At 48.1% G+C, this 17,659-nt stretch overlaps 1 protein-coding gene across 5 annotated transcripts in view; it reads right to left on the bottom strand.

The window, feature by feature from the left end:
* Window positions 1–276: 276 nt before the first annotated feature.
* Window positions 277–17,659, bottom strand: part of LOC120302320 (Snf2 related CREBBP activator protein) — a 41,510-nt gene continuing 24,127 nt past the window's right edge. For all 5 annotated transcript variants that reach the window (XM_039330499.1, XM_039330500.1, XM_039330501.1 and 2 more), the window contains 15 exons: window positions 17,233–17,582; window positions 16,370–16,909; window positions 16,094–16,261; window positions 14,455–14,685; window positions 13,401–13,727; window positions 12,114–12,355; window positions 11,582–11,970; window positions 10,972–11,174; window positions 10,656–10,825; window positions 8,027–8,223; window positions 6,943–7,057; window positions 6,568–6,696; window positions 6,286–6,468; window positions 5,687–5,770; window positions 277–5,238 (listed from right to left, as the gene is read on the bottom strand). In XM_039330499.1, coding sequence (XP_039186433.1) covers window positions 1,504–5,238; window positions 5,687–5,770; window positions 6,286–6,468; window positions 6,568–6,696; window positions 6,943–7,057; window positions 8,027–8,223; window positions 10,656–10,825; window positions 10,972–11,174; window positions 11,582–11,970; window positions 12,114–12,355; window positions 13,401–13,727; window positions 14,455–14,685; window positions 16,094–16,261; window positions 16,370–16,909; window positions 17,233–17,582 — 7,063 coding nt within the window. In that variant the 3' untranslated portion in view covers window positions 277–1,503. The remainder of the gene's footprint in view (window positions 5,239–5,686; window positions 5,771–6,285; window positions 6,469–6,567; window positions 6,697–6,942; window positions 7,058–8,026; window positions 8,224–10,655; window positions 10,826–10,971; window positions 11,175–11,581; window positions 11,971–12,113; window positions 12,356–13,400; window positions 13,728–14,454; window positions 14,686–16,093; window positions 16,262–16,369; window positions 16,910–17,232; window positions 17,583–17,659) is intronic.

Raw genomic sequence — 17,659 nt, 5'->3', positions numbered from 1 at the left:
AGACTGCACATCTTACTTAACCTATGGTTTGAAATGGGCAAGGAACCAGGGCAAATAAGAGATTTCAGTTTGCCCAACTGAGTATGACAGCAAATGAAACCTTATGCTACAGACCAAGTAAATTTGCTGAATTTGAGTTTGCAGCATGTGGACAAACACCAACCCACAGCTCCTTTACACAACCCAACCCACTGTGCCCAAGCAAGCTGTTTTCCAAAGAGATGGAGACACAGAAAATAAAACCATTTTTTTAAAAAAATTCCACAAATCCATGTGTGTGTGTGTGTTTTCCCCTTTTAACACTTTATTCATAGCATTATTCTGAAGAAAGATTACATCGGTCTTCTGTACAAGTTCTGAACATGCTTCAGTAGGAAAGACAGCTCCATGGGAACACTTCCCCCTCCACCCCAACTGCAGCCCATCCCCCAATCCAGAGAACCGCTGCCAACCCCCCCTAAAACCCACTGCAGTGAGGGAGGGGAGGGAAAGTTGTGCTCCCCTATACAAAATAACCTTTGCATAGTTTATGTTCAAAAGAATCTATTTTACAATGAGAGCTGTACACGAGAGGAGTGGAAGGGGAGAAGGATTTGACCCAACTCATGAAACCACAAAAAAAAAAAAAGTCCCTGGAGCAGTGAGGCTGTGATCGACATCATTAAAAGGTTATTTTTTTTCCCTCTGGGTGGCGATGCAGAAAAGGAGCACATAATCTTACTGGGTTGTGTCGTGTATCTCCTCTCCCTTGCCCTCCAGGTTGGGGAAATAACTGTCCCATCTCTTCATGCCTCAAAAGGGCCCGACGTGGTGAACGGAATAAGCAGGGAGACAATCAAAAGGGTTAGCCAGAAAAGGGGACCTAAGCATTTGGTCACTGTCATTTAAAAACCAACCCAAAGCCATTAAAAAAAGTAAGAGCTAATCGTGTTTATAAATCAGGAGGGCATCCTTTGCAGGACTTGGGTGGAAGAGGACAGAGGAACACCTGGGCCCAAAACATGACACGTGCCTATCAAAAGCCTTGGGCTGGACTTCCCAAAGCGCTGGGGCATTTAAGGTTAGCAGGTGCCCTGTAGTGTTATTCTAGGGGCAACAACTCTGAAACTACTCTCCTACTCTTTCTCTCTCTCTCTGCTCACGGTTAGGAAGTAGCAGAATTCATTGCAAAGTGCTGGCCCTGCCACTACAACCTGCTGGGGGGGGGGGCAACTGAGCTACCCAGCCCCAGCGAGTGACTTCAGCAGGAATGCCCCTTGCTTGTTCCCAGAGAAGCACCTGGGAATGAAGAGCCATGCTCACCGTCCTCCTCCTCCTTTCAAGTAGTACTCCAACAGTCAAGACTGGAATGCAGGGAGCTCCAGTAGCTGCCCCCACATTAAGGGGAGGAATAAGAGCGAAGGGAGGGGAGGGGCTAGATCTGTTTACGGTATGTGTGGGAAGAGAGGTGGCTGTCGAGCCATCCCCGCAGAGAAAAGACCGGTGGGACCTCTCGCGCTGTGGTCACGTCTTGGGCTTGCGGCCTCTGTTACTTTGTGACGAGGTAACCGGGGCAGTGGAGGAAGGGGTTGTTGGGGAAGAGAGGGCTCCAGTGACCCCCGCAGCCGAAGAAGCAAAAGCAGGACCCGTTTTCCTGGGGGGGATCGGGGAGGACCCCGATCGGGTACTGTCGGCAGGCTTCACTGCGCTGCGGAGGATGCGGTCAGCCATCCCACTCTGGTGACCCTGGCCCCTTTTTCGACCGTGCCCCCTGGCTGAGTCATAACACTGGCGCTTCGGTTGCTGGGTACACTTATAGCTGTTGGATTCCGAGGAGGACTTCAGAGAAGATTCCGACTCTCCGCCCTCCTGTTCAGAGATGCCTCGGGAAGCCGGTGACTTACTGCTGTTCCTCACCCGCTTGCCCTCCACGGAGCAGCGCCGTTTCCTTCGCTGGGTTTCCCGCTCCAGCGGTGGAACGAGGCAGCCAGGCCGCAGGCGAGTCGAGCGGGCAGGGGTGTCACTGGAAGGCTGTTCCCAAGTACTGCTCTCTGCCGATGAGGCCCTCTCAGTGCCTTTGTGCTTTGGAGAGGGCTGAACTAACGCCCCGCTGCAAGACTCCGGCTTTTCTTCCCGCTTGAGCAGGGCAAGTCTGGTGAGCGGTCGGGTGTCCTCGCCGTCCGAAGAGCTCTGATTGGCACTGGGCAACGACGGGCCAAGCTCATCTTTTCTCCTACGCCTTCGTCGCTTGCGGCCGGGAGGAGCCGGGGTGTGCTTCTCCAAAGAGGTCTCCTGGTCAGAGTTGGAGGCTGGAGGTTGTGCCACCTCCACCCGAGGTGAAGATGGGTTCTTTGGGGGACGACCCCTTTTCCGCTTAGGTGGAGAATTTGTTGCTGGGGAGCTGGGGGCACCTTTGGGCAGCGAGCGTGACACGGGGGACAGGTAAGGCGGATCTTGCATCTCCGGTGAAGCTTCTGTGGCAGAGGCCCCACGAGGGGAAGAAGCTCGGGGTTCACACACGTCAGTAGATGGTTTGGAAAGCGCTTTAGTGGAAACTGTTAATAATTCTCGTCCCTTCAAGGAGGAGTTGGAATCCGATCCGGGCTGAGAATGCAGTGAAGTTCGATTCCGTGCTTTAGGGGAGGTTTTTGAGACAGCCGTTTTGGGATGTAAGTCCAGCGGCTCGTGAAGCTTCGAGGGGCCCTCTGTTACGGAGACCGCCTCAGGAGATCTCTGCGGCTTCTTTTTCACCTTAATGGGAAGCTCTACAGTCTGAGGTTTTGTGGACGGGGATAGCAGCACTTCGGAAGCAGGAGACTTGGGAGGCATGACGGGGGATTGCCGAGTCTTAGGGGGCCGGCCACGCCTTCGCTTTTCCACAGGGGAGTCACCATTCTCACTGCTGTCTGTCTTGCTCTTGGGAGATTCACTCTTGGGAGTGGAGCTCTCAGGCACCTTCTGCTCTGGGGACTGAGTCCCTGCCTGGTCTTCAGGGGTTTTCCTCACTAGCGCTTTTCTTTGGGGGCTGATCTCCAGAGCCGGCTCAGGAAAGGGCCGGAGCAACCCTGGACTCTTCTGATCTGGTGACTTGTTTTTGGGAGGACGTCCTCGTTTGCGTTTGACAGGCTCAGAGGACGTATTGCCTAGCAGCTCCCCTTTTGAACCATCATCCTTTTCTTTGGCTGCTGCCCGGCTCTCCAGTTCGATTCTTCGTCGGGCGGGCAAGTCCCGCAGCAGAGGCAAGGCTTTAGTAGAAGGTGGAATTTCTGGCTCCGACAGGCTTTGGGCCAGGCCGCTGCCCAGATTGATCACAGCGCTGGGGGTGGAATCCAGCTTGCACATGCGATTACGTCGTCGACGAATGAGCTCTTTCTCTTCCACCACCGTGACCAGGCGGCCTGGCAACTTGCGTAAGACTTTGGCAGCTGGGCCATCTGGCGTTTGACAGCTTTTCTGGATTTGCACATCAGCGCTGGTTCGACGGCGTGGAGGTTTGTTCGGTGAAAGGCTGTCATCTGAAGACAAATTTCCTTGAAGTGATGAACTCTCCTGCGAAGAGGCAGAGCCGGGGCAGACTGCTGCAAGCCTAGTCTCCTGGGGCCCCTCCCCCTGATTGTTTTTCCCTACCGCTCCTTGATTCTGAGTGGTTGTTTCATCCAGACTATTCACTTTGTAGTCAGCTGGTTGAGATATTGGTGATGTAGCCCCCAAGGGCAAGATTTCTAGCTGGGGCTCAGTTAGCAAACTTGAAATACGAGAAGGGAGGTCTCCACTTCTCAGAGATTCCTTCAAGCCATTTTGTTCCTTGATACAGGTCAGGGTTTCCAGTTGAAGGAGAGAGCTCGTAGCCGGAGAGTGATCCAAGGAAGTAAACACAGGGGTGTCCATCTTGGGGACTTCACTGTCCAGCATAAATGATGCTGCACTGCCTGCGGTTTCCCAAGTGGTGTCTTTTGTGCTTTTAGAAGACAGAGGCTCAGACACTACCTTAGCAGTGTCATCAGGTGCTGTGGTCTCTCGAGTAGAGATTTGCCTGGTTGCCTCATCCGCAGAATTGACCGATTCTCCTTCGGCAGCATGGTAGCTGGTGCTCACATCCACCTCTTCTGTTGGCTTCTGCGCACTCATCTTTGGCTCAATCACAGGTAAATTTATTTCACCTGTAGCCTCAGACTTGCTCTCAGAAGTTAGTTTCACAGTGCCAAGTGGCACTGGAGTCGTTGCTTTCATTTTACTGCCCGGGATATTCAGCTTCCCGGCATCAGGTAATGTCTGTGTACCCAATGATTTCCCAGTAACCTGGGTGTCTTGTTCTTGGAATGCTGGAACTTCCTTATCCGCAGCAGACTCAACAGGGTGGAAATCCAGGATTGGTGGACCGAGCTGAGAAATTTCTTCTGTTTTTTGTTCTTCTACATCCGCTTTTAATTTAAATGCCTCTCCATCAAGTCCTTGCAAGTGAAATTCGGGAGCCTTTACCTCCGTCCTTGACCCCTCAGACTTAGGTGAGCTACATGTAAGTTTATCTGGCCCGGAAGTTTTTTCAGGCTTCTGGAGGCCTAGCCTTGGCCCTTTATCCAAGTTGGTGTCTGATGCTTGTGGGACACTTCCTGGTAATCTTTCATCAACAACCAGGGTCTCAGTCTTTGATGTGGTACCTCTTAGAATTCTGTCCCCAGCAACTCCAGGATCTGATTTCTGTGGAGCAGCTTGCAGCCATTTATCCCCCGCAGATGGGGTGTCTGTTCTATGGAGATTAGCTCTCAAAAACCTGTCACCAGAAGCTTCGCTTCTGTGGGGGGGCATTTTCTGCACCTTCTCCCCACTAGATGGTCCTTTATTCCATAGCTCTTCCCGACGGGTCAAAGTTCTGCGAGTATTTGGGACAATCTGAGCCCGCTTTTCTTCCCGCACCAGCTCTCTACGCACCGAAGCACTTCTGGTGTGCTGCGCTACTTGGGGCAGGTTGTCATCTTCATCTGTCACCATTCGGGAATGCCGGAGATTGGGCAGCCTTGACTGGGAGGATTCCACATCTCTGCCATCCCCATCCTTTGGTGGAAGACGAGTGCTACGCAGCCGTTCGCTCATGCGGGTGCCGGGCCTCTCTGAGCCTATTCGGCTAGGAAACCTGGCCTTCTTGCTTTTCTTGCTGGAGCCTTCCTCAAGGAGGTAACTCTCATCTTCATCCTCTGGCAGTTTAAAGACCACCTCATCCTTAGCCTGGTCAATATCTTTGCGGGCAGCTTCCACCTGTTCCTGGAACAACAGAGAAATCAGATAAGAAGGAATCAAAGGGGGATCACCACTAGCTTGGCAAGGATTCTGGCCCTGTGAGCTACTCAAAGGTATCTGAAAAAATAAGACTGAGAAACAACCCTTTCCCCTCCCCCTTCTCAATAGGACCAAATGCTAAATATCCTCATCATATTTCAAAACTGGAGAAGGTCCTGCTTTTTAACATACATAATGTGCTGATTGTCCTCTCCATGAAAGGTTGAGAGACCAGAAAAATGGGACTCTCAACAGCCTGGAAGATGGTTGCTTTACGGCTATTTTAAAGAAGTTGAATCAGACTGAGGAACTGACCAACATTTAACATAAGATTTAGCCAGCTTAAAAAGAAAAGTTCCATGGTCCTTGATTCCCATTTTTCTGACAAGTTATTATGCAAAAGAATGTCACCAACCAGGGAGCTGAAATTTACCTCGGCTTGCTTCAACTCCTCCCGACTGATGTCCTCCAGAGATGCCTCCAAAAAGTTCATGGCATAACGTTCAATAGGAGTGAGCTAGAAAATGGGGGGAAAAATTCACAGGGGATTTTGGAAAAGAATACATCATGGGTTTTATAATTATTTTGAGTATGGGGGTTGGAATGTAGGGCATTGTGAGATGTTTGTATTTGTGTTGAATGTTGAGTGCTTACATTTTTATTCCTACAGCCAATTACGGATTCACCGGTATGCTGCTGTTTTGATTGTATTTTTAAAGTTATGCTTGGCCTCACAGTCATGATGAGCCGGGCAGCCATATACACTTAAACAAACAAGCTAAAAAATAATAATTATCTGCCTGAATCTAAAACAGCGGTGTCCAATCTTGGCAAAATAATAATAATTATCTGCCTGAATCTAAAACAGCAGTGTCCAACTTTGGCAACTTCAAGATCCAAAGTTGCCAAGGAGGGACACTCCTGATCCAAAGGAAACGATATCTTGGTTATGATTGCAGCAGGTATATATTATAGAAAAAAAGGGCTAGCCTTCCACTTTCATCTCAGGTTAAAAGGCAGGATGTTATGTACCTGTTCTACGAGCGAAGCAATTTCCTGCTCTGCCTTAGAAATTTCTTCTTCTTCCTCTTTGCTGGATCGGTCTTCTGCATCCAAAGGAATGTTCTCATTGAATTCGGCCAGCTCAGCCACTTGCTCGGCCTTGGCCTGAGTAGCTGCCCGGATGTCTTCAGGGTCCTCGGCCTTGCACAGTGCCTGTGAGGGAAGACATTTCCAGGCAGAAATCACAACAGTCCTGGTCAAAAGGGTGGGGCTGCTCCCTTTTTGTTCAACATTATGAATAAAGTAACCTACCTGTTCTAGAATCTGTGTCTGCTTGGTGGCCATGGGATCCTCTTCCTCCTCCTGCACTGGAACTGGGACCTCTCCTTCTTTCTTCGTGGGTTCATCTAGTGGCATGTCAAACAGCTCACGGATAGTTTGCTGAGGGCAGAGAAATCAAATTACAAATTATCCTTAAGACAGAAACTGCTGACCTACACATCTGGTGATTTTTTTTTGTTACTTTTCTTGTAGCAGACTAACATAACTAAGGATATCTCAGAGTAACAGGGCAGCGTTAAGATGCTTAAGAATAAAGCACTGCCAATCAAACCACTGGTCGCATGCACCAAGGACAGCACAATTCAGCACCAAGGTCCAGGATCAATTCCAGATGTTTACAGTTACCTGCTTGAAGTAGGCTGTAGTGAAGTTGCCCCCCTCAATAGCCATATCTCCTAGCATCCTTTTCTGATTAGCTTTCTTCAGAATATTTTCCTCCACAGTCCTTTCGCTGATCAACCTAAAGGCATCAGAGAATTAATCTGTAAGTTACTGCTAGCCACTGTGTCTACAGGAAAAACCTATGAAACCTATGAAGAGTTTATTTTTCAAAAAAAGTTATTGCTATAATACAATTATTAAACGTCTCTAAATCCTTTTCTGCAGCTACCAGAGCTTCTTTTAATTGCTGGTGCTGAAAAATGGGAGTGTGGCTATCTATTATAATGACGCTGTAGGAGATGACTAGGCTGAGCCCCGAGGGATGGATCAAACGCATCATAAATCAGAAGTCCTTGCCGGCAAGACATGTAAGAACAGCCCATCTTGAATGCCTCTCTTATCCCCCGCTCATTTTCCTTAGCTGCTAGATGGTCAGATTCTTGTAGAGAGCTTAAACTTGCAATAAATCTTTATACAGGTATTCCTCGGCTTATAACCACAATTGAGCCCCACATTTCTGTTGCTAAGTGAAACATTAGTTAATTGAATTTGGCTCCATTTTACGACTTTTCCTGTCAGAGTTGTTAAGTAACACCGTTGTTAAATGAATCTGGTTCCCCACACTGACTTTGCTTGTCAGAAGATTGCAAAAGCTGATATGACCCCAAGGCACTACAAACGTCATAAATATGAGTCAGTTGCCGAGCGTCTGAATTTTGATCATGTGGCCACAGGGATGCTGCAACGATTGTAAGTGTGAAACAATTGTAAATGTGAAAAATGGTTGTCACTTTTTTTTAGGGCCGTTGTAACTTCAAATGGTCACTAAATGAACTGTTGTTAAGTCGAGGACTACTTGTATTCATTTGAACTGCCTGAATCTTCTGACTTCCCCGGGGCTTGATAAAGGCATAACCCCCTAGATCCATTGCTTTGTACATTTTCTTCAACTTCATTTGCCAAGTATGCAGACTGAAACCCTGGAGATTAGCATAGCTAAATTAGACTAGCCAATGCTGTCGCACATGGAGCAGAAAGCTTAGTTAACCTGTAGATGTGAACATCCCGTGTCTGCCCGATACGGTGGCAGCGATCTTGGGCCTGAGCATCCATGGTGGGGTTCCAGTCACTGTCATAGAACACCACAGTGTCAGCACCGGTCAGGTTCACTCCCACCCCACCGCTGCGTGTTGACAAGATGAAGCAGAAGATGCGCTTGTCTGCATTGAAACGCTCCATCAACGCCTGCCAAAATCAAAGAAAAGAAAGAAAATCCTGGACCAGGATTCTGCCTTTACCTCCTAGCTTCAGGAGAGGAAGGTAAGTGTATGAATTAACTTCATGTCTGAATTACATGATTAAAAGCAGGTGATACAATTATCTTAATTTGATAACCTAGAACAGCGATGGCAAAACTTTAAGACACCGAGTGCCCAAAAACTCCTCCGCCTGCTCCATTCCGCCTGTTCTGCCCCGTCCACCCCTCCCCTGCTCTGCCCCCCCGTCCAATCCACCCGCAGGGCAACCTATAGCCTCCATGGCCCGCCGCAGATCGCCCAGGTGGCCCTGCAGCACCATGGCAGCCATGCCCTCCGCCCATGCCCCGCAAGATCATCTGGCGTGAGAGTGGAGTCTTGTCCCTGCTGCCTGGCTGCTATGTCCTTGGCTGCGCTGCTCTGCGCGGGCTGCGCCCAGGAGCAACTCTTCTCCGGGGGGAATGCTGGTGAGGAGGGGGCCACAGGGGAAGACGGGGCTGGGGCGATGGCTCGCATGCCCACAGAAAGGGCTCTGCGTCCCGCCTCTGGCACATGTGCCATAGGTTTGCCACCACTGACCTAGAAAATCAATTTTCTTTCAAAACGACATTGTACATTGTTATTTTTTTAAAAAAACCTTCAATTACAAGCATAGTCTCCATAATTTGCAATAGTCGCATTCTGACATACACACACCCTCCCCAGTCTTGGACTGTCCCAGTTATTCCCTTATCTATACAGCATACCTCAACCAAAAAAAAAGCCAGAAGATTTTTTAAAAAATATTCTGAATTAAAGCTATTTTTTCCAAATATTCACACACCAATTTTCCCTGACTGTCTATCGATCTAAAGGGGAGGACAACTCCAGGTCCCTTCGATTAAACAATGTCAAATTGTTGGGATTCCAGAGTCGTGCATTCTCAATGGTAGTGTTTGCCCTATGAATCTGCATCTCTCCAGAGATTAGGATGGCCTCGATCCTTTTGAGTCCCTTGGTGTTCCCCCGGGTGTTTGGGCTGTATGGTTAATCAAGCTCTGCTGGTTAACATTGCTCACTGTGAATTGGACTCTTTTTTTTAAAAGAAGTTTTATTAGTTTTTCAATTTTACAGCCAAGTATTTAGGGAGCAGCGCGGTGATAGGGTAGTCAATAGTACAGTGATGGCGAACCTATGGCACGGGTGCCAGAGGCGGCACTCAGAGCCCTCTCTGTGGGCACGCGCACCGTCGCCGCAGTCCTAGGCCTTCAGCTGGGTTTTATAAAACCCTTTTGCTTTAGGCCTCCGCCGCTGTGTAAAAAAAAAAAAGGGTTCAATCAATCAGTCAATTTCAACTTCTTGTGGGAAAAAAAAAGATCTTGCAAAGTTGGAATTGATTTTAGTCTCACCCAGTCTGCCATTACCACTGCAGCCACGCCCACCCAATGGGCCACACCCAGCCAAGGGGCCACACCCACCCGGCACCCGACGATGCACGTGGGTTTTGGGTTGCAGTTTGGGCACTCAGTCTCTAAAAGGTTCGTCATCACTGCAATAGTCAAATAACAAAATCTTTCATACATATCTCAGGTTACATCATTAAAAACTCCCTCTCTATTTCCCTTAATTATTGTATCAAATTCAAGTTAATACATTTCTAATTATAACCCAGACATTCAATACATTTGTCAATATAATTTTGTTTGTACATATCCAAGTCCTGTTTTTAAATTTTACCTAATTCCAATTAACCTATTCCAATTTAGCCTTTAAATAACCATAATGTCTAAACTTTGGGTAACCCAAATTTCCCTAATTTCGTTACAAAATAGTTATCATGTCTAAAATGCACATATTATTCAAATAGCTACATTTTCAAAAGTATATTCTATTTCTCGCCCTAGTAGCTCATCATTTATTAATAAACTGACTTTCATTATCACAAACCCCTTTCCGTATTACATTTCAAAACTATAGTCTAATAACTAATTTTCATTTCGTTTATAAGCCTAAATCCTGGAGATTAGATCAGTCAATACCTCTAAAAGAAAACTCCTTAGCCCATTAAGTAAGATTTTAAACTGTTCCATCATCAATCAGCTATAAGGAGAAAGAGGAAAAGGAAGATCCCATTTTTGAATCTGACTCTAGCTTTCTTTTTGTGCCAAGCAGGTTTCCATACCAGTGCCCCTGAATACTCAAGTGGGTCTCCCTTCATACTGTGAATTGGAGTCTTGTTTATTGCTCTGGACATTTTGTTTTTGTTAAACTGTGGTTGTTCTTAATCTTTGGATGCAAGTCAGAATCGCTTCTGTGAGACGGGGCCTTACATATTGTTTAAATGAATAAAGCAACTAGGAAGAAAGCAGCATGAATCACTTCTGGGAGATGGGCAGGGATGTGCTTAACATTTCAGGAAGGGCACTAATGGCTATCGCTTACCTGCCGTTGCTCTACCCGAGTGCTACCATCCAATCGCAGGTAGATATGCCCGTGATAATTGAGGAACTGTTCCAACACATCCAACATGCGGGTCATCTGGGTGAAAATCAGGACCCGGTGGGATCCGGCCTTCAGCTGCCGTAGCAGAATATCCAAAGTCTGCAATTTCCCTGAAAACAAATGAAAGAACAGAGAGCAATGGGCAATGATATATCTGCCAACCCAAAAATAATGGGCTTGACCTTACAAAGCAGGCTAACGCATTGCCCTTATTTCCCGATCGGTGTCAAGTGCACCCTTACTCTTCCCCACATACCACAGTCGTACTGGATGAGGCGAAGGTCCGGGAACTGGGTCCTCATGTTGCAAATGATACGATGCAAACAACTTGCGTGTGGCGAGAGCTCTTGGCGCAAGGTCTCCTTGAAGACTGACTGCTGGAGCAGGAGTGTCGGGGGAGGGTGAGAGGTGTGCATGGTGATAGCAGGCGCCTCCACAGGAGGCATAACGAAAATGAACCTGCAAAGGTGAGCGAACAGTAAAGGAGAGACAAGGATACAAATTCAACAGCCGGCCTGGTGTAGTGGTGAAGGTGCTGGCCCAGAAACCAGGAGACCGTGAGTTGTAGTCCCACCTTAGGCTGGGTTACTTTGAGCCAGCCCAACTCACTTCACAGAGTTGCAGTTGTGGGGAAAGTAGCAAGAGGAAGGAGTATTAGGTATGTCTGCCACCTTGAGTTACTTGTAAACGTGGGTTAAAACTTCGATAAACACATTAAGTACCTCAAGAAGAGAGAGAGGAAGATCTGACTAAAGCTGGAACTTGCAGGAATATTTTGAAACGCTCAAAAAAAGATATCTTTGTGCTTCTTCTCTCCTTTAGCGCCACCCCTTCAAAGCAGCCAAGTATCTGCAGGAAAATATTACCTCTCTATAATGTCTGTCAGCTCCTCAATCCGTTGCTTGGGTGTCAAGATCGCTTGGGCCAAGGTTTCTGACCGTTGCCAATAGGCCTCGAGATGCTGAGCGCTCCTTTGCACTTGGGCCGCATAGCAATGGGTGTATCCAGATCCTCTTGAGCCCTTTGGCTCTACTTTCTGGGTTGCCCTGGCTCGTTCGTCACTCGCCTCCGCCATCACCTCCTCTTTCTCCTCCTCCTTTTCCTGCGGGGCTGGCGGAGCAGGAGGAAAGAGGCTGCAAAAGCGTAGCACTTCAGTACCGTAGATGGGCACAAGGTTGCAGTGCTGTTCATTGAGGCGGAAAAGCCGGTCAAGGCGCTCCTCCTTCTGCTTCTTCCTCTTGTCTTCAAGTGCTTCCTGGGAGGCCAGAGCAAGCGAAGCATAATAGAATTGTATTCAACTCCTGATCACCTCCCTGCCACAACCTCTCAACTGTCCTGTTTCTCCGGCCTTCCCCCCCCCCCACCCCGAAAACCACGTCCCTGAGCCAAGGAACTCACCAGAAAGAAAGGGGAGCGGGGCGGGGGAGGAGGCTGCCGTCTCGGCCTTGGGGCCAGGATGGAAAGGGGTGGTGGTGGTGTAGGTGTAGTAGAACGCAGAGTTAACATCTCCGGTTCCTCCTTGGGCATGGGGCTTGAGGCAATTTGGGACACCATGGTAGGAGAAGTGTTGGCTGAAACAGTAACAGTGGCAGCTGGGCTGATAGCAAATGAAGCAACTGTGGGAGGCGGGGAAGGAGGAACTGTGAAGGAAACAGAAGAGCAATCGTGAGGATTGCCAACACAATCTACAATCTCTTTCATGTTTACGGAGTGTGGTAATATGTCACTTGGCTCCCTCTTTGGATTGGAGCTATTGCGTTATGTTAATTTTGTTTCGAAGACTCACTGGCTTCTGTAGACGGGCGTCATCTTTTGAAATCCATTTTGAAAATACGACAAACAAAAAATGAGTACCACACACCTTTACGACTGCAAAATAGGTTGTAACACAGCTGGGAAGTTACCAGTTCTCCATCAACTACAAGACGATTTAAAGAATGCATGGGTTTTGCTATATTTGAACCATCATTTTACCAGAGTTTAGAGGGCTATGAAGAAATCTGAATCTATGCAGGACTGTCAGCATTTTGATAACAACTTTTTAGTCTCCACTATTGTCATTCAAAACTGGTAGAATTTAGCAATTATTATTCTGGATACCGAGAATGCTTTTGATATGATTTCCTGGAAGCTTTTGAAACAGGCACTGACTTATTATGGATTTCCTACAGTTTATAGCCTGCACTGATTTAAATAAGAGTTTAATTAATTTGGGGTACTTTCAGAGGCTAATCTTACGTTATGCACCTCGTCAAAGATGCCCTCTTTCACCTTTTCTTTTTAATTTAGCTTTAGAACTGTTTACATGTGCTATTAGAAATTCCGAACTCATAGGAGAGGTAAAAGTTACATTTTTGCTATATGCAGATGGCACGCTTCATGAACCAGCCACAATTTTCCATTCCTAATCCTATTTCACTTGCACCTTGTCTAACATACTAATTTATCTGTTTAACTTTTTCTTCTTATATGAACTAGCAGTCATTTATCTGCATAAAATTAGAAGAATATATCTACAGTTAGTCTCTGTTTACCAGATTAACATATTCCTTGATTTTTCTTTTTTTATATAACATCCTTTTTTAAAAAAAAAAAAAAAATCAGTTTGAAGCTGGCAGTGGGATCCAGCTCCCAAATTCTCTTTGATGCAGGAAATCCCACCTGGTGATTTTAAAACATGCTCACCCAGCTGTTGCTCCAGGTTAGGGTTTGAGGCTTGTATCATTCGCAGCATGGGTCTCACGAGAGTCTGTAGGGGGGCTGGTGCAGGTGGCCTCACTGGGACCAGGGGCTGATTGGGCAGCCTAACTGATGAGACGGGATTCACAGGAAGTGGGGCCCGCTGGGCCAAGAGGGCCGTTGGAAGGCCAGGTAAAGTACTGGCAGTTGTTGGCGTCACAGGGCGCATGGGTGGATGCTGTGGCCCCGGTGCTGGGGACACTAAGCCATCTCGAGGAGCCTGCCGTACGACAATCTTCACTACGCCAGAGCTATTCACTGCGGAGGACGGCACTGTGAGAAACAAAGGCAGAGGAGAGGCTCAATTTTGAAGCACAATTATTTCTGATTACTACTGCTGACTACAGGTAGTCCGTGACAGTTCATTTAGTGACCGTTCAAAGTTACAACAGGGCTGAAAAAAGCGACTTATGACCCTTTCTCACACTTACGACCACTGCAGCATCCCCACGGTCACGTGATCAAAATTCAGGCACTTAGCAACTAACTCACGTTTATGACACAATGCAGGATCCGGTGTGTGTGTGCGATGTGATCACCTTTTATGACTTTCTGACAAGCAAAGTCAATGGGGGAAGGCAGATTCACTTAACAGCCAGGTTACCAACTGAACAACTGCAGTCATTCAGTTAACAAACGGGGCAAGGAAAGCTGCAAAACGGGGGCAAAACTCACAACAACTCTGTCACTTAGCAACAGAAATTCTGGGCTCAATTGTGGTCATTCAGTCAAGGACTATTTGCATTTACATGTTGGGATAGGGAGAAAACTGAACCATAAATAAGGCATAGAAAAGAAAAAGATGGCCAAAAGACAACGAGAGACGACTGGCGATGTAAGTCAAGAGATAGCATGCCTCAAACACATGTCATCAGAAAGGGAAGCTGGTGGAGGGCCACCAGTTGCAGAAAGGGGCTTCATGTCCCCAAATCCATTTCCTGAAAGACGTATTTCCCTCACATGCCAGAAGGAAAATCTAGGCGACAAGAGATATGCTGACCTTGGGTCACAGCAATAGGGACGCTGATTGTTGCTGTGGAAGCAACAGGTGGGACAGTTGTGCTGGTAGCTGGGACCGGCAGGATGGTGGGAGGCTGGTGGCCTGGAACATTCTGCACGCCAACCGGGTTCTGCCCTGCCTGCTGGGCCATAGCCTGGATCAAAGCCACTTGAGCCGGCTGGCTGATTATGTGGTGCTGCCCCCCAGGGGACACCAAGTGAACTACGTTCCCTGGAGAAAGAGAAGGAAAGGAGAATTCTTGCCCATTCTGTCCGTTTCTGCCTGCAACGTGTAGTAACATTTTAAATATATCTGTGAGCCCTTCTTGAGAGATCCCACTGAGAAGCAGTGGTTCTCTGAGTCAAAGCAAGGCTCTAATTTTGCTCTATCCCTCGGGTCACCGGATGACTCACAAAGAGACACCAGGAGCTTAGAGGGACTGCTCCATTAAAAAAAAAAAACTACCGTAAATGCCGGCGTATAAGGCGACTTCCGCGAGCGCTGAAATCGGCGCCAAAGACGGGGGTCGTCTCATACGCCGAGTCGTCTTATACGCCGGAAATACTGGTAGTTTCTGGCGTATAAGACGACGTTCTAGGAATGCGGCCCGGCTATAAAGACGGGGGTCGTCTTATACGCCGGGTCGCCTTGTACGCCAGCATTTACGGTATCTAGCACTTCATTTCCCTTTCAACATTATCTCCACGACAGCCTGTCACTATTATTTTCCTCTAACAGGAGACATTTAACCTTGCAAGCGGTTTATCTTGTCAGTGGATTTATTAATTCGCATGTTTTAATTCTCTTCCATAAATGGCGTTAAATAACAGGAAGAAAGCATGCCTGTGCAGAGCAATTAATTTTAAGCGGCAAGTGCAAAGTTTAAAGTTGTCTCGTGGGATTTATAAGACACACACCGCGCAGGAGTCTTTCTTACGCTGAAAATATAGTAGTCCTTGACTTACAACAGGTAGTCCTTGACTTACAACAGTTTAATGACCGTTCAAAGTTCCAATGGCACTGAAAAAAAGCGACTTATGGCCGTTTTTCACCCTTACAACCGCTGCAGCATCCCCACAGTCACGTGACCAAAACTGAGGCACTTGGCAACTGACTCACATTTAGGACTGTTGTAGGGTCATGTGGTCACGTGATGACCTTTCGCAACCTTCTGACACGCTAATAATAATAATATTAATAATATTAAAGTTGGAAGGTCTTGGAGGTCATCTAGTCCAACCCCCTGCTCAGGCAGGTAACCTACGCCATTTTGGACAAATGGCTGTCCAGTCTCTTCTTAAAAACTTCCAGTGTTGGAGCATTCACCGCTTCTGGAGGCAGGTGGTTCCACTGGTTAATTGTTCTAACTGCCAGGAAGTTTCTCCTTACTTCTAGGTTGCTTCTCTCCTTGATTAGTTTTCATCCGTTGGTTCTTGTCCTGCCTTCAGGCGCTTTGGAGAATAGCTTGACTCCCTCTTCTTTGGGGCAGCCCCTGAGATACTGGAACAATGCTATCATGTCCCCCCTCGTCCTTCTCTTCACTAAACTGGACATACCCAATTCTTCATTAAACTAGACATATCCAATTCTTCAAGACAAAGGGAGTCATTGGGGCTGTTCAGGACTGGGGTTTACCTACTTGGCAGCTGTCGGGCTGGCTGAGGCATAGTGACCTGGCGAACTTGAGTACCCGTCAAGGTAAGCTTGTTGCCTTGGATCTGGAATGTGAGGGGTTTACTGCCTGGAGCACCTTGGAGAGGCCGATTAGCCAACGAGGCAAGTTGCCCAATGCTGACTACTTCACCCGCTGCAGTGAAGAAGCAACAACAACAACAACAACAAAAAAGGAGGGTTAGATTTTCAAACCATCATCATGGCACGGCTGCCTGCGTCTTGCTGGCTCCTTAATACTCACAAGGCAATCGCGCCTGCATATCCGGAGACAGCAAAAGCCTTTGCTGCACACCTCCAGCTGCAGCAGCAAAGTTGTACCCGGGCAAGGTGGGTACAGCAGAATGGATGTTCATGGGCTTCACCATGCCGACGGCGCTGGTGGATTGTTGAGCGGCAGCTGCTGCAGGTCCTGGGCCCAAAGGGTTGGTCGGGGGAGGCTGCTGCCCCCCAACAGGGGGTACACCCAGAGTGTTAAGGGGGGATATGCTGAGCGTGTTAATGGACTGGGTGTTGGTGGGTGGTTGCTGAGCCATGGGACTAATGCCCAGGGTGCTGATGGGGGGCTGCTGCTGGACAGAAGTGATACTCAAAGTATTAGTGGGTGCTTTCTGTCGCACTGTGGTGGCACTCAAGCTGCTAACTGGGGGCTGCTGCCCCATTGGGAGTGGGACTGGGGCAGCCTTAAGAGAGGAGGTGGTGGTAGGAGAAACAGGAGGCGGCGAGAGGAGAGGCCGGGGAGTGTTTGGGGCCAGCTGAGCTGCAGTCATTGCCATGGGCAGCACTGTAGGAAGGGGGGGAAAAAAAGAGAACAAGGTTAGAGACCCACAACTCTATCCTTTTCAAATATTACGGTACGAGCTTAAGCAAACCCAATACCAACATCATTTTGCAACCAAAAGGACAATTTGCTTTTTAAAAGTCAAACGAGAAATCTATTGTGTCTGCTTCAACATAAAACTCAAGAGATGCAGATATACTTTCACACAAAACTACTTTAAAAGTAAAGGCGAAGGTAAGAAGAAACAAGAGCTCAACCCCCCCCCACACCCTCAAACTTTTGCTCGTCCTCTTTCCTCATTTCTCCAAACAATTCCGAACCCTCACCCTGAGGAACGGAGGCCTGGCTCTGCAGCAAAGCAGCAGCTGGGTTGTTCTGGCTCAACGTAGGCACTAGAGTCGGGGTCTGTGGTCTGGCAGGAGGAGGCACTGGTACTGACATGGTCATGGATGAAGGAGGCATCGGGATAGGCACAGGGAGAGACAGCGAGACGGGAAGCGGGGTGGGCGGCAAAGGCCCTGGTAATCCCGGGCCTGGGTGTGGTCCGGGAGCTAGAGCAGGTGTCAATGATTCCGGAAGAACAGGAGTTATCGGTCTCTGCAGAGGGGCTGTGGGTCGAGGGCTGTTCACCAGTACTACCGTTCTGTTTTCTGGCTTGGGCATTGGCTGTAACATCCTGAAAGAGAGGACAATGGATATTCCTTTTCTTCTGCTAGACCAGTGGTGGCGAACCTATGGCACGCTTGCCAGACG

This window comes from Crotalus tigris, unplaced genomic scaffold (genome assembly GCF_016545835.1).
Source record: "Crotalus tigris isolate CLP2741 ecotype Arizona unplaced genomic scaffold, ASM1654583v1 scf7180000024427.8105951120:4207309, whole genome shotgun sequence".
Classification (NCBI taxonomy): domain Eukaryota; kingdom Metazoa; phylum Chordata; class Lepidosauria; order Squamata; family Viperidae; genus Crotalus; species Crotalus tigris.
The sequence above is the reverse complement of the archived record's forward strand: the minus strand, read 5'-3'. Positions and strand labels throughout refer to the sequence as shown.